Source organism: Nannospalax galili, unplaced genomic scaffold, assembly GCF_000622305.1.
Source record: "Nannospalax galili isolate Female #2095 unplaced genomic scaffold, S.galili_v1.0 scaffold760, whole genome shotgun sequence".
NCBI lineage: Eukaryota > Metazoa > Chordata > Mammalia > Rodentia > Spalacidae > Nannospalax > Nannospalax galili.
In genome coordinates this window covers 188108-204479 of record NW_008347555.1, presented here as the reverse complement: position 1 = coordinate 204479, position 16372 = coordinate 188108, and the positions used below count along the sequence as shown (strand labels likewise).

The 16372-nt window shown below is 47.2% G+C and overlaps 1 protein-coding gene across 2 annotated transcripts; it reads right to left on the bottom strand.

The window, feature by feature from the left end:
• Positions 1-363: 363 nt before the first annotated feature.
• On the bottom strand, positions 364-12336 carry Hbegf (heparin binding EGF like growth factor). Of its 2 annotated transcripts, XM_008844275.3 has the most exons (6): positions 12024-12335; positions 11651-11824; positions 8918-9095; positions 3044-3199; positions 2044-2134; positions 364-1528 (listed from the first exon to the last, which is right to left on the bottom strand). In XM_008844275.3, the coding sequence occupies exons 1-5, from the start codon at positions 12067-12069 to the stop codon at positions 2062-2064; spliced, it is 627 nt and encodes a 208-aa protein (XP_008842497.1). In that variant the 5' UTR covers positions 12070-12335; the 3' UTR covers positions 364-1528; positions 2044-2061. The 2 variants fall into 2 exon arrangements, with proteins under 2 accessions (XP_008842497.1, XP_008842498.1); XM_008844276.3 differs by lacking the exon at positions 2044-2134 and having other exon boundaries at positions 12024-12336.
• Positions 12337-16372: the final 4036 nt, after the last annotated feature.

Genomic DNA, 16372 nt, shown 5'->3' with positions numbered 1-16372 from the left:
AATAAGAACAATCTTAAAAGACACCTGAAGTCAACCTCAGGCCTCTATAACATATGCACATACACACATTACCAAAAAAAAAAAAAAAAGCAGAGGATGGAGTAAGGGTTATCTTTATTTGGATTGCAAAGTATAAATATGAACCAGATTTTGGAAATACAAGTTGTAACAGTTCAAATATGGCACCAGAAACTTCCATGGGGACCATGACAGCATGCCATTGTCGTTTCAGTGAGATAGGTGGGGTTACCGAAAACCTGCCCCACCTCCAATCTTCTCAAAACAGCAGTTGGTAGGTATTCAATTACCAAGAACAGTCTACCCCAGTGTTCCCTGTTCATCCTCAGCCTTTTTCCTTACTAATCCTTCTCTAGACTGTCCTCTGTTCTACTGACCCCTGCATGGAGTAGCACCAGAAGAATGGTAGGAGTAAGAGAAATGTCTTGACACAAGGGAGACTGGGTTCCCACTCTGTGGGACAAGGCCGTGGGGGAAAAGGCCAGGAAACTACAGGTATGGATACCCAACCTCTTCTGAGATTTAGCTGGGAGAGGACACAGGCAAACACTGATATCTGTTACACTTTGACACTTTTGAAAGCACCTTGGGCTTTCAAAACATGAACAGTAGACAAAAATTGCCTAGGCAAGACTGCAGTCCAACTCATAGAGTGGCTTTGACCAAACTAACCCCTGCATCCCAACCCCTCTGGGGTACTCTACTTCTGGGACATCTTCTGAAATGTACACAGACAATAAATTACTACAGATGGGTGAAAGAGCCATCTCAGGTTTGTGACATGGGAGTGTGTCATTGAGCCAGATGCTGGGGATGCAAAGAGGAGGGCCAGGACATTGCCAAAGTAACAGTCTAGGCACTTGAATAATTATTGTTAGAGTGTTAAAAACTAAATAAATTAACATACATAGAATAAAATAAATATATAATTTAAAAGGCATCTTACAAACAAATAACAACAACAACAAAAAATAGTTGTTATTTTTTCCTCTGGGTAGAAGTCCCAAAATTCAGAGTTCTTGGGCTTACAGTATTTCACAGTTAGCTCATCAAATCCAGCGCTGGAGGGTCCAAACAGCAGATCCTTTGTGGCTACTTGAACACATGGCTTCTCAACTCTGTTGCTTTCTTCCAGTCCATAAATCTTTCTTTCTTCTTCTCCTCCTTTTTTTCAAAGATTCTGGAGCATATGGAATCTAGCTGGCACTTTAATCCAGAAGATAAGTGTTTAAACAAACACTTTAAACAAACTGGTGGGTCTGGTAGAAGGGAATCAGAAGGGCCTGAAGGTCTCCAGCTTCTGCTTTCTTCTGATCCAGATCCCAATGGATATAGTTTGTTTGGCACTTGAAAGCTCTGATATTTTTGCAGAGCAATTACAGGAGGCCCAGGCAAAGTTGCAACTGGGAATGAAGAAGTCTTCATGGCTGGTTGTAAAGTCTTTCCTCTCTGCAGAACTTGTAATCAACTGGTATCTTTTTAGAGGTAACCAACCATCCTCCGCAGCTTCCTAAAGCACAGGAGGAAGGCATTTAAAACTGGGGCCACTCTAAAGAGGTCTTAAGCTTTTCTCCTGGGTCCAAACTAATGAAATGGGAAGAACATCTAGGAACGGGAAGGGAGGGTGCTGAGGAAGAACCTGACCTCAGGTATCTCTCTTAGGCATTGCTCTAGCAACTTTTCACCCTAACTGGAGATGCCTCACCAATGGTTTTTTAAAAGAATTCTGCAAGCTGGACGTGGTGACACATGCTTTTAATCCCAGCAGTCGGGAGGCAGAGGCAGGTGGATCTCTGTGAGTTTCTGGTCTCCATAGTGAATCCAGACCAGCTGGAGCTACGGGGACACTCTATCTCAAAAAGACCCCCATAAAAAGAAATTCTGCAAAGGGACATTGACTCCACAATAGTAGTCTGTTCCTGCAATCCCTAATCAAAAGAAAAATTCAAGATCCTAAGACACCCCTCTACCCCCTGCCATGCCTTGACCCCTCAATGCTACCCAGGGCAAAGTATGGACCATTACCTTGAGCATAGGTCCTTCTCAATGGGAATTAGTCATACCCAACTTCACTTTCTCTTCATTTTCCACATCATAACCTCCTCGCCTATGGTACCTGAGGAAGATAAGGTTTGTGAGCAAGCTATGCCTGCTGTGACAAAATGCAGGTCCCACAGCAAGTCCTTTCAAGGAACTCCCACTAAGGCTCTCTCTGTCATTTGGAAAAGCCCCAAGGATGAGGCAGCCTCACGGATCTCCACTCAAAATTTAGCTACCCTAAGGGATGCCAGTCCCTACTAGTGGGCTACATTTCAAATTTTATTTATTTATTTATTTATTTATTTATTTATTTATTTATTTATGGATTTTGAGACAGCATCTCATAGCCCAGACTGATATAGAACTCCATATGTGGCCCAAGTTGTCCCCAAACTTGTGATCCTCCTGCTTCTACCTTCTGAGTGCTAGAATTGCAGATGTGCATCATCATTCCTGGATTGTTTTGTTTTATTTAACCTTACTTGATTCTCAAAGCATCCTTACAGAATACAATCACTCCAAGATTATGGTGTCGACAGTGAGTGAGTTATACTATCTGAAAATGTGCACAGTTCTTGGTATCTACCAACCTACAACCTGAACTGGAAGCTAGGTCCAATTTGATCCCTGAGTTGGAAGGACTTATCATAGCGTTCATTATCTATGCCTTTACTACCAAACTACACACTGATGTCATCAAAGAACACAGCCAAGAGAAAATGTGTGAAGACATGGCTCCACGGGTGAGTCACTGGGCCACAGAGGTAGGAAATGAACTTCTATGAGGAACAGAGGGCAGAAATCTGCTCTGACCCAGCAACAGTTACCCTAGGCTTTATATACAGGCCTTGTGCCATGTCAGATAAACTAGGCTTCTGGAGTTCCTGCCCAAGATGTAGGGGCACAAGGGAGCTCCATTGCTAAGTCCCAGGAGGAAGAAGCCAGTGATTTGCAGAACTAGCCTGCAAGAGCCCCAAACACTTACCTAAACATGAGAAGCCCCACTATGACGAGCAGACAGACAGATGACAGCACCACAGCCACCACAGCTAGGATAGTAGTGTGGTCATATGTATATAAACGGTTCTCCACCGGGAGAGTCAGCCCATGACACCTCTCTCCATGATAACCTGGATGGCAGCTAGAACAAGGAAAAGACAAAGTTAATGCTCTCTCTCTCTCTCTCTCTCTCTCTCTCTCTCTCTCTCTCTCTCTTTTCCCCCCCCCCCCCCCACTCCCCAAGTACTGCTCCAGGCAGGGAAAAATCGAGGGAGAACTTGAAGGTCTCCGTTTAGATATATTCCACATGGGCCTGATTTATTACATCTGTGTCAAGGTGTTCTGTTTCAGCCACGTAGGAAGAAGACTTGGTGGATTGAGTTGAGGGGATTCAGTATCACTCCCTCTAGTGAGGCCCCTGAACATTTTGACCTAGAAATAAACACAGCTTTGCCCATCAATGCTATTAATAGGCCCTATCCCTTTGCCAGGAATCATTTTTCTTAAGTTTCCTTCATTTAATTCCTAGGTCAACCTGGAAGCTGAACCTCAGCCTTTGGTCTCGGGCTCTCAGGCCTCCTTCACTGCAGGACAAAGCAAACAAACCAAGATAGCATCTTCCTGCCCAGCTTCCCTGTCAGCGCATAAAAGAATGTCAGAAACAATTCCTTGGCTCTTCTCACTCCAGAAACAAATCATGTGACAACTGCCTCGTTTAACACAAAGCATTTCCTTTAAAGCTCTTAGGAAGGCTACTGAAGAAACACATTCACACCCCTTCCTTTCAGCACCCCAGATCCTTTGATGTAGGTAGAAGTCCCATGCTAAGGAGGCCTGGCTTCCCAAGGTCACACAGCAGGGGCAGAAATATGGGCTCTCTAACTGTCCACTCAAACCCCAACTTCTCACCCACCAGCTCGGGCAAGGAGCTCAGCCTATCAGCCTGGGGACAGTAGGTCAGTAGCTGCTAAAGGAAGCACTTGCGTACCTAGCAGCCCCTCTTTCTGAAATGCACCTTCTTTGGAAGGAGGTTGTGCACCTGGTGCCTCAGGGGTGGGATGAATCCCTTCTTCATGCTGGCAGGGCCCTAGGAGGCTCCAGAGAGCTGATCTGTCCAATCTGTCAGCAGCAGAGGGGTCAAGCTAGGTGGTACTGCATTCCTGCCCCTTCCTAGGACTGCCCTATACCTCCTTCCTGGGTGCTCTGAGTAACCAGCTTTCTACATACAGCATAAATGTTGGTCAGACCCACTATACACAACTGTCCCATGCATGCATGAGTGATTTTTTTCCAGGGGCACTCCTGGGAGCTTTTTTTTTTTTGTCTTTTTGAGACAGGGTCTCCCTGTAGCCCCAGCTGGTCTGGAACTCACTATGTAGACCAGGCTGGCCTTGAAGTCACAGAGTTCGGCCTGCCTCTGCCTCCGGAGTGCTGGGACTAAAGGTGTGCACCACCACGCCTGGCTCTGTGCTGTTTTACAAGGATTGTTTGGTGCTGAGGCTTGAACTCGGGTCTTTTGATTTCATTTGACCTTTAAGGTCAAACCATCTCTGTAAAGTACAAGTTACCATCCCTATTTAGGAGATGAAAAACCAAGGCTTAATTTCTGCTAAATAACATGCAAAGGTCACAAAGCTAGCATGGGGCAGAAGAAGGATTCAACCCCAAAATTTAGATGACTTCAGAAACTTTGCTATTCTGGGGGAGGGGAGCTGAAGTTGAATCTGTTTTGTACTTTCAACCCATCATTCAAACCCCACAGGTAGTTACTCAGATGATAGAAATAAAACTTGGCCTCAGAGTCCTGCAATTCAGTTACATAATTCCCTCCACCTCCATTCTGAGTCAAAAGTATAATAATGTAAACATGCTAATATTACCCATATTACCCACCTCACCCTCCCTTTGCAGTGGACTCCTGCCTTCCCCAGGAAAGGAGGGGGGTTGAGTACATTCCAAGCATCCCTGGATGGGGGGTGAGATCATATGTCTTGCCCCAAGCCAGCACCCACATCCATCAAACTAGGACATGTTTCTCCTCTCCATGTCTATGGCCCATTTCAGAATTTGCATTACAACAGAAGTGTTAGAGGACCCTGCTGCTAAGGTTGCAGTCCACCATGTCCAGATAGCTCTGCTATGCGCTATATGGAAGGACTCCCTTTCTTGGGGGGGAGGGGGCTCCTGTTCTCTGCCTGACTTATCTGGAAAGTGCCACCAAGCATGGATGCCTGACCTTATTTGAAACATGACCTTTGGCATAGTTACCTGCAATAAAACTGCCCCCAGGTTTTTTCTATATGATAATTAGGCATTTCCCTCTAGTCGGAGGATAGGATCTCCCTACCACATGTAAATAAAGCATACTATGAGCACCTATCAGCTGAAGCTTTGGCTGCTGCCTCCACACTATATTTTCCCTGACCCCCACTGAATAAACAGAGCTGTATCACTGAATCTGACTCCCAGGAAGGTCTTTTCTGTCGTGCTCACTGGCCGTCCTGACCCTGTTCCTCGCTTCTGCTCCCTTTGTCCTCGTGGATTGGTGGCCAATGACCCACGAGGGGAGGGAGAGACCCACACAGAAGAACCTTCTAGAGTCTAGAGCTATCTTCTACACTGATTTCTCCAATCTACCGCAGGAGGTGGAAGGAGCATCATTTGATAGAGGAGATCAGAATATGAGTTCCAGACTTGCTCTGTTACTATTTCTAGCCAGGTGATCCTAGGTAAGACACATTACTTTTCTAAGCTTTGGTTTCCTCATGTCAAATCAGAGATAATAAATGCTTACCTCATGGAAACATCCTGAAAAGCCCAGATGAGATAATGTGGCTATGAATGTGCTTAATGAAAGGACATGCCCCACATATATGGAGTTAATATACAATCAAACTGCAGAAGGTATGGCCTGTATCTCAATGAGTGGGATGATCAAGTTAGATGGAGCTAAGAGAGGGGGGCCTCAGAATGAGTAGTGTGGCCAGTAGAGGCCCCAGGCCTGTCTCTCTTCTAGCTCTGAGTTCTTCCTAACCCGGCTGCCCCCAGGTTTCCTCTAGCCACAGAAAATTTTGCAGCCAATTTCTGGGCGAGCAACCAGTCAGAAGCCCCAGGAAACTGCCCTTTGAAACAAACTTTAAGCTGGTGAGAAAGAAGGGCTTTCCTGTTCGTGGTGGCTGTAAAAGGCTGGTTTAGGAAGCCAGCAAGCCTCAAGTTCACCACAGCAGCCTGGATACACCCTGGCTGGTAGTTTCTGGGTCTAGAGGCAAGGAGGAGCCACAGAAAAGGGACACAGATATAGGTGCACAGATGTCACATTGCTCCAAACCAGGAGCTGTGCCTTGTTGCTTCTTTCTGCTCCAAATACAGAGGACTGAAGATAGGAGGACCAAACAGACCAGGCACAGAATCCACTCCATGAAAAATCTGCCTAGGAAGCTGACATGAAAGCTTCAAGTCAGCTTGCAATGCTCTTAGGCTAGTAAAATCCTAAGAGAGTTCTAGGACAACAGCTGCCCTCTATAAAATCCTGCTCCAACTCTTTAAGGACAGGGATAGAGGAGGAAAGTCAACACCCAGTGTGGCCTGGGGGCACGAATAGCATGCTGGAATAGGGGTGAGGCACCTGAGACCCAGTCTTCCCATCTACTTATTTAGTTGTTGATCTCATGCAAATAACTTCCTACTTGCTGTCTGCAGTTTCCTTATTTTTCAAGTAGAGATAGAAAGTTCTGCCTTCCCAGTAGAGGGCTTTTGGAAATCCTAGGACACCATCTCTTTCTACTCCTTCGGACAGTGTAAGGCACCGAGTAGGTCCTCAACATGCCTGCTGGGCTTAACTCATATTAAATATAAACACTCATGCTCTAGGAAAGAAAAGATGGCACTATTATGATTATTATCACCAACCCTAGAGTTACTGGGAAGGTGGATTTGATCACACTTGTTCTCAGAGAACTTCTCAGGTTCTCTGAGCTTAAAAGTTAGGGGAGCCCTGCTGTCTAGAACAGCCTTACAAGGCTTTTCAGCTGAGCAGAGGAAGCCCCTCATCTGTACATCCAAACACTCTGGGGCCACTGTGGCCCAGACCAACTCCTGGTTATAGTCCATCTTGACCTCCCTCAGAGTCACTTTCTCTACCCTGGGTTAATGATGCCACTTTACAAATTTAAGACAAACATTTTCTTTCCTGTCCCAGGACACTGGGAAGGAAAAGACAGAAACTCTCTATGTCATTCTTTTTTTTTTTTGGTCTTTTTGAGACAGGGTCTTCCCATAGCCCAGCTGGCCTGGAACTTGGTATATAGTCCAGGTTGGCCTTGAACTCACAGCAATCCACCTGCCTCTGCTTCCCAAGTGCTGGGATTAAAGGCATGCACCACCATACCCAGCTTCTATGCCATTCTTAACTCCCTCCAATACCAAGCTGTTGACCAGGATATAACAGGAAAGAACCCACTGACTGTGGATGGCGGGGAGTGATGGGTATGCCTGCCAACTGCTAAGTACAAAGCAACTCTGCTATGTGTGATTGGACAAGGCAAGGAAGCTTTTAAAAGTTTAAGGATCTGTGCCAATCACAGGTGGAAGGGATGCTATTCAGACAGATCTTTTATTTATTTATTTATTTATTTATTTATTTATTTATTGACAAGATGGAAAGCAGTATGTACACAACAGAGTCCTGGCTTGTCCAGAGTCTCCTAGGAAGAGTCAGAGGGTCAGAGGGCCCCAAGAGCCTGTCTCTCTCTTTTTTTTTCAGTATCTGCCTCATGTTGTTTTTTTTTTTTAATTTTAATTTTTATTTTATGTGTATGAATATTATTCCTGCATGTAAGTAAGTGCACCCATGTCATGCAATGCCTGAGGAGGTCAGAAGAGGTTGTTGGATTCCCTGGGACTGGAGTTATGGATAGCTGTTAGCTGCCATGTGGGTGCTGGGATTTGAACCCGGGTCTTCTGCAAGAACAGCCAGTGTTCTTAATCGCTGAGCCATCTCTCCAGCCCCTGAGCCTGTCTCTCTTGACAGAGGAGACAATGTTTGTAGCCTGACATGGGATACTTGTCTCAGGCACAGTGGTGACATTATGCCTGCCAGAGAGTGTAGCAGTGCTGTCATCCTTGAGGGGTTGCCAAGGTGGCCACCTACTGGGTTTGGCCTAGGCGAGGCTAAGGAACCCACAACCCCTCTACCCACACTACCGCTGGGGAAGAAGTGATGGTGTCTGCTGAGTCGTCTTCTACTCTTAATCCTGCACAAAGGAAGTGTTGTACTGGCTAAAGGCCAATACCCTTCATGCCTCCCGCTTCCTTCTGGCCCTTGCCAGAGTGAGAAAGTAGAGAGGAGGGGTGTCAACTCACCTACACGATTCCTCTCTGTACAGTCCTGCCATGCCTTGGAATCAACCCACATCTGTTCATGTGCACACACAGGAGTACACACACCTCCTACACAGCACATGACCAAAGGTACTGAATATCTGCCTGGAGGAGCTCCACCCCCCTTGGAAACCACTATGCCACCTTTTCCACCAGCTTCTCCCTTCCAGAGAAGGGCACAAGGCAGGAATGAAGGACCTGCCTTCACAAGTGCCAGTTCTCTGAGGCATATGCTCATTTCTGGTCAAGAAGGATTAAAAGTGTCACAAACCCATACGACAGGAAATTGCATCCTCTTTGGTGGTGGTGGTGGTGGCGGGGGACTTCCTTTTACTAAAAATATTTCCCTTCCTCTAAACTTCCGCCCAGAGGTTGAAAAGAAACTGGGTGGAAATGTGAGTTCAAGGAACAGTGACAAGGAAGAAGAGCCATGTGGCTGCCAGTGTGCTGATGAGATTTCTTCTGAGGATGGGACACTTACTTGCATGACGGAGTACGGAGAGCCTTCAGATATTTGCATTCTCCATGGATGCAGAAGTCCTTATATTTCCGAAGACATGGGTCTCTCTTCTTTCCTAATCCTTTGCCTTTCTTCTTTTTTTTCCCATACTTTTCTTTGGTTGGTGTGGCTAGTGCTTGCGGCTTGGTGGAGAAACCAGCTGCAGGAGAAAGGTATCCTGTTAAACTTTTGACTCTTTGGGGGAAGATCACACCAGGATGGTATTTGGAAGTAGGCAGCACCCCTCCTGTCCTTTGAGAAAGGATCTCTAAATACAACTCGGGCTGGCCTCAAACTGGTACCTCTCCTGCCTTAGCTCGCTGAGACATGAGATTACAGGTGCTCAGAACCATAATCTGTGAGGATGCATGCACTTTTTTGTTGTTGTTTGGTCTTTTTGAGACAGGGTCTCCCTGTAGCCCTAGCTGGCCAGGAACTCACTATGTAGACCACGCTGGCCTTGAACTCACAGAGATCCGCCTGCCTCTGCCTCCCAAATGCTGGGAGTACTACCATGCCCACTCAGATGATACATGCACTCTTTGATCCCACCTCAGGAGTTAGAAACCTGGGAAAGCTTTCAGAACCACTAGAAAGAGGAAGTAGAGTTTTGGATAGGTCCCAAGGGAAGTGTTTCACTGGTCAACAACCTCATTCTAAGAATGCTAGCTCCTGGAGTAACTGCAGCTCACTGGACAAAGCTACCAGCCTCACACTCACACTGCTGCGCACTTTCTACCCCCAGCTCCGACTCCCCCACATCTACTTGATTCTATTTTAGCCCTCAGCCTCATTTCCCGATATTGTACTCAGTGACCCACTTGCAGAAAGATAGTATCAGTCAAAAATTGCTTTGGGAGAAGGAGCTTGGATGTTTTGGGGTAGGTAGGAAGCTTCTAAAGTAAGAAGAAAATCTCTATCTTTGGGCCTTTCTTTTGGAGTTCCCATTGGTATCAGAGGACAAGTTTAGGGTAGAACCTAGCTCAGAAATAGCAAACAGGCAATTCCTGGTTTAAAAGGCCTTGTTTTTCTGCCTTCAAGCAAAATATTTATTCTGTCATATGCTTTTTACAGCTTATCCATTTTCTCAAAGATCCACTTAGATGGATCCCCAAATGTTCCGTTTATATCTGGGATAAGGACAGGGGTTACAATATGTACAAGGAGTAGAGAGATGAAAAGGAACTAACTGTCCAGAAGAACAGGAACAATGAGGACTCTTCCCTGCTCCCACCTCTTCTTTCTAGGCTATAGACACTAGGGGAAAACAACCTCAGACATCCATATGGGACTATGACCATTAGCCCAGGGGTCTGAGCCCAGCATCTTCCATCCCTGCACCCAATAGTAAAAAGGTGTTCAGTGTCCATAGCTACAGCCTGTGTGAACATGATACACTAGACTGGAGACCTAGAATCTTCGAATGCCAAGCCCTTTCGTTTTCAAGATGAAAACCTTACAATCACAAAAGGCAGTGATTTGCCCAAGGATAGTATAGGATTGGGATTAGAACTGTGGTCTCTGGTCCAGTCCCAAGCTCCTTTTGGGCCCAGAAGGCAAGGCAGTGGAAGGTTATAAGAGGAAGTCAGTGGCCAGGGCTCCAGGGAAGGCAAGGCAGGAGGGCCAAGGCAATCAAAAGAGGAAAGAGAATATAGCAGATTGACAAACTAGACTCCCGCTGAAGAGAGGGAGCAGTGAGTCAGGTCTGTAGAGGTATGAGGAGCAGCCATGTGGGTGGGGGGGTGAGTCACAGCCCAGCCCAGCCCTGCCCAGCTAGGAGAGTGCCAGGAGAATCCAGACTGTTCAGGACATAGGTGACCCCAAGGGCCACTGTGACAGGATGAAGTGTGGGATCCCAGTCTCAGCTTTGGAACAGACTCTTGACTTATGCAAATCAAATAGAGTACCTAGGGAAGCCCTGGCTGATGAGAGAGCAACAGGCAGGGCTGGAACAGGTATGTATCTTTCCAACCAAATATAGTCATTCCGGGGCCAGAGGGCTTAGCGCTGGCTCCTCCTCTGAGAATTGCTGCAGGTGGCCAGCAGGCTCTGGACTCTGCCCAGTACCTGTGCTCAGCCACAGCCACAGATGCAGGTTAGAAGAATACACATAGTTGGAATCTAGGAGATTCAAGTAGACAGAAAGTCTCCATGCTTCAAGTATACTTACAGACTCACCACATCTCAAAGCAGCCTCCTAGGGCCCCAGGGTCATAGTCAGCTCCAGAGGTGCTGGCCTCCTCTACCAAAGCCAAGAGTTCTTCACTCAAATTTCCCTAGCCTAAAGACTGGTGGGTGAAGGAGCCTAACACTGCACACTTGCCATGTGCTGGTCTATTATCTCTTTTTATAGGTAATTATTACTGAATATGGCAGAGTTGACTTGCACCTCCCCCCTACCCCCCACATAGGGACTCTAGAGAAAGCATCTCAACCATGACTTGTCCCACCACCCAGTTTACCTCAGAGGACAACTTCTCTCTTTCAGTTTGCTCCGAAGTATCCAGAAAGTAGCAACCAACCAACCGAGACACAAGGAAAGACAGCAGAACCTATAATCCAGAATACCCTGCCCCTTATCAGGCCATAGCGTTTTCTTAAAGTCTCCCATAAATACCACCCCCCCGCCCGTCCAGTACCCAACAGAATATATCTCAGATCTGCCTATTCTTCAACTGCGAACAGTGTCTGAGATTAGGCGGCCTCCGCACCCACCTCTAAAAAGGTCCACATCTGCCTCTTCCAAGTCCTGGACTTCCCGAGCACCACCACCTCCCACGGGTAGTAGCTGGTCTGTGGATTCAGCTGGAGAATCGGGGTTGCTGGTTGCAGCTGCCAGACCTCTCCGGAGCCGCTCCAGACTCTCACCCGTCACCAGCGCAGACAACACTGCGAACAAGAAGCGAGGCCACATCAGCCCCTCCGCCTAAGACCCCACGCCACCACGCATGGTGATGGAAGCCCGCCCTCCAGGGCGCACGGGCCCCACCAAGTGGTCCGTGTTGGGGGCGCTGCAGCAACCTTCCCACGTGTCCCCGGCATAGTGCCCCCATCCCCCCGACCTCAGAGACTTCAGCAGCCCTCTTACCTGCTGCCAGAAAGACCTTCAGCACCACCGACGGCAGCGGCTTCATGGTCCCGAGCCTGGCGAAGACGGCCAGGTAGCGATCACTTTGGAGGCGGCGGCCGCAGGACGCCTGCACCGGAGCAGGGCGGCGGGGCGCAGGAGATTGCGCCGAGCAGGGTCTGCTGCTGGCCTCTGGATGCAATCCTGTCTGGGACCTGGTGGCTGCCGGGTGTGTGTCTGCTCCCAGCCAGCCCGCACGTCCGCCCCAGCCCTTGCAAGTCTGTCAGGCCGATCTGCCGCGAGCACAGTGCAGCTCCCCGGGTCAACTGAGAGCTCGCTCGCAGCGCGCGGCCGGGAATAAGAATCTGAGAAGGCTTGGGAGCCCCGCCCCGCGCGGCGCCGCCCCCTCCCCCCTCCCGCACCGGGAAGCCAGCCCGACTCCCGGCGCCTGCCGCGCTGCCCTGGACTCTGCAGGCGCGGCGGGAGGACCCGGCGGCGCTCACATTTTTGGGACCAGGCCAGAGCAGCCACGACCTGACTGCGGGTGTAGGGCGAATGACCAGCAGATGGCAGAGACAGGCTCCTACCTTTGCGCACATATCTGTTTGGCTGCAGCGCAGTGACTGCTGAGCTGAGAGCTCTTCTGTTCGCCGCCTGCTTTGCATCTTGAGACGTCCCTGCTGCATACCAGGGAGCGCCACTCAGAAGCCTATCGACACAGCAAGCAGTAAATAATAATTCGTTTACCATCTAAAAATTAGATACATGAATGCCAGCAGGTCTCATGAGGGCCAAGTGACCAGAGCAGAAACTACTAGCGTTTGGTGCCCATCCAGCAACAGCAAAGGAAGTTAGGAGCGCTTCCACAGCTTTCTCCCAGGGGATATAGTCTAGTTTAGGATTTCTGGGCTATGCAATATATTCCCAGGCTTTTGCAATCAGGGAGACAAAGATTTTGGAACAAGCCACATATTCTTTAAATATGAAGACCACTTTCTTTTCGAACATAAAAGATGAACTTCCCTCCCATAGGACCCAACTGACTAACCTCGCTATGTTCAACCAGTGTCAGATTGACGGGTTTCTTTTCCAACTGGTGTATTTTTACGGGTGGGTCGTGTGGAGTTAATGTCCTGACCCAGAGAAATGACTCCCTCAGTAAGTATTTCAGCTTCCAGGGACGTGCTGGGAAGGGAGTTTGACACAGGCAGGGCTGGGTTGGCATTCAGAGCCCTCAAATTGTGCCAGACAGAGCACTTGCCTGATTCAGCCATGTGTACGGATAAAAACAGCCCTGCTATTTATATACTGTCTACCCCATTTTTCTCCCCACCCCCACCTTTGCAGGGATCAATCTGGCTCCCCTCTCTTAATTTGCCCTGGCAGCCCTCTCCAGGCCTAGGTTTCTGTAGTGCATTGTCATCACTGCACACTTGGATTGCTTCTTACTATGTGACTGTGGGCAAGAGAATTTCATTGAGTTTCAGTTTCTACATCTCTCAAATGGGAATAACAGTAGTAATACCAACAATGCCTACTTTGTAGAGAAGTTTTTGAGGATTGAATGAGAGAACAAATATAAAGCGATGTATTATAAGCTCTCAATAAATATCACCTATTATTACTGCTGTTATCACTGGCAGTCAACCTTTTCGTTTTTGTTTTTGTTTTTTGAGATAGGGTTTCACTATGTAGCCCTGGCTGGAATAGAACTCAATATGTAGATCAGACTGGCCTCAAACTCACAGAGATTCAGCAGCCTCTGCCTTCCAAATGCTGGGACATTCAACCTTGACTACCCCTTTTCCTTAGAGACCCTTTTCTCCTTTTCCCAGACATCCTGTCTGTGAGGTCTGAGGCTCCATGTGTAGTCAAGTTGGCTTCAGATGGAAGCTTACCTGTTACCTGTTTGGCCAAAACCTGTGGTATTCCTCTGGGTGATCAGTATCGAGCTGAGGACCTCAGCAGATGGTCACCACCCGAGCCACACCTTCATCCTCCCTCAGCAGTTGCTAGATCACCTTCTTCTAAAAATCAAAGCTGCCTAGGGGTCAGGTTTCTCCCCAGGGGAGGGTGGAGGGAAACACTTCCTGACACAGGACCAAATCACCCCTTTCCCCTCCCACTGTTCACACCCTGTTCCCCTGTTCTAGCCTGCTTCTTCCTTCCTATGCTCTGTCCTTCCGCCTCACCCCCACATCAACTCAGCCCTGTTGGGGCAATTCCAAGCTTTCATCACACCTAGGAGCCTCACCCCATCCAGGTCTGTGTGTCAGGTTTTACAGGAAGGGCCTGGAAGAAAAAGAAGAAAGGCCTGAATTGGATTTGGGATAGTCACTTCCCTTCTCAAACTGCAGATGTTCTGGGACCAAAAGACTAAACTAAACAAAACAAAATCAGAGGCTGGTAATGCAGATCAGTGGTAGAGAGCTTGCCTAGCATGTGCAAAGCCCTGGGTTCCATTCTCAGCTCCTCAAAAAAGAGCACAAAGGGGCTGGGGAGATGGTTCAGTGATTAAAAGCACTGACTGTTCTTGCAGAGGAGTCCAGTTCCCAGCACCCACATGGCAACTAACAACTGTCTATAATTCTAGTTCCAGGGGATCTGACGCCCTCCTCTGACCTTTGTGGGCATTGCATGACGTAGGTGTAGTTATATACCTGCAGGCAATATACTCATACACATAAAATAATAAAAGATAAATAGTCGGGTGTGGTGGCTCATGCCTTTAATCCCAGTACTCGGGAGGCAGAGGCAGGCAGGTCTCTGTGAGTTTAAGGCCAGCCTGGTCTACATAGCGAGTTCAGGCCAGCTAGGGCTACAGGGAGACCCTGTCTCAAAAAAAAAAAAGAGAGCAAAAAATAATAATAATAAAAAATAAAATATTTTTTAAAAAGAACAAACATGGCAGCATGGTGGCACATATCTGTAATCTTAGCACTTAGGAGGTGGAAGCAGGAAAATCAGGAGTTCAAGGTCATCCTAGCTATATATTGAATTTGAGGCTAACCTGGTCTAGGAGAGGCCTTGTCTAAACAACAACAACAACAAATCTAAATCACAGTTCATGCTGGGGTAGCCCCATTAGCTCACTTATTCAATAAATACTTTTCAGATGCTAGGGACACTGCAGTATACAAGAGTGCTAAGACAGTGATAAGGGCTGGATGAAAGTTAAAATGATGTGCTAGAGGATAACATGTCAGGTGCTGGGGACATTTTGGATTTGGTAATGGATTAACAAAGCCTTCTCCAAACAGGTGTCAGGTAAACTGAGGTCTGCATGAGAAGAAAACATCTTTGTGAGTATTGGGGACAAAGCATTCCAATTGTGCAAATAGTGCAAAGACAAGGACACAGACAAGGATTAGCATGAACCAGAAAAGGGGGGACATGAAATGACATTAAAACAGAATGAGGGCAGAGAACAGAGGACATAGTGGGTCAGGGTAGACACCGAACTTTATTCCCCACTGTTCTGAGAATCAAATGAGATGGGAATGGGAACTCAGGAGTTATGCAAGATGCCCTCCATTCCTACTCCCAGGTTCCTCTACCTGCTCTGGTTGTCAAAGGCCAGGAACACAATCTTACACAAACAGAGCCCAAAGGGGCAGCTCTGCTTTTTTTCTTTTATTTTTTATAAGGCAGGAGGAATTTATTTAGGCTCATAGTTTGAGGGTACAGCCCATCGCAGCAGGAGCACAAAGTGATTTATCACATTGTATTAGCAGTGGGGAAGCAGGAAGAGATGAATGTTGGTTCTCAGTTCACTTTCCTCTTTTTACTGAGTCCAGACCCCAGCCTATGGGATAGTACCACCCATATTCAAGGTGAACCTTCCTTATTTAGTTAAACTTCTAGAAATGCCCTCACAAATACCCCAAGAGGTGGGTTTCCATGGTGATTCTAAATCCAATCAGATTGACAATCGAGATTAATTACCATACCTCCCAAACCTACAATAGTTACTGTCTGGGCTCAAAAATTTCTCTCAGTTACCTATTCCCAACTAAAAATCTCACATTTTCTCATCTTAACTGCCCAAGTTCAATAATTCTGATCTCAAATCATATTTTCAGCAACAATTGCTACTGACAAAGCTTTAGTCTCCCAGGATATGTGACAGTTTTCTAAAGAAGTCCATTTAGAGAAAATCCATTCATTTGTTTGCTACCCACCAAGTTTTGTTTAGATATTACTCTTAAAACATGTTCATTGGGCTGGAGGGATGACTCGATGGTTAAGAGTACTTGCTGCTCTTACAGAGGACCCAGGTTTGATTCCTAGCACCCACATGGCTAACAATTGTCTATAATTCCACTTTCAGAGGATTCAATTGCCTCTTCTGGACTCTGTGGGAAGAGAGA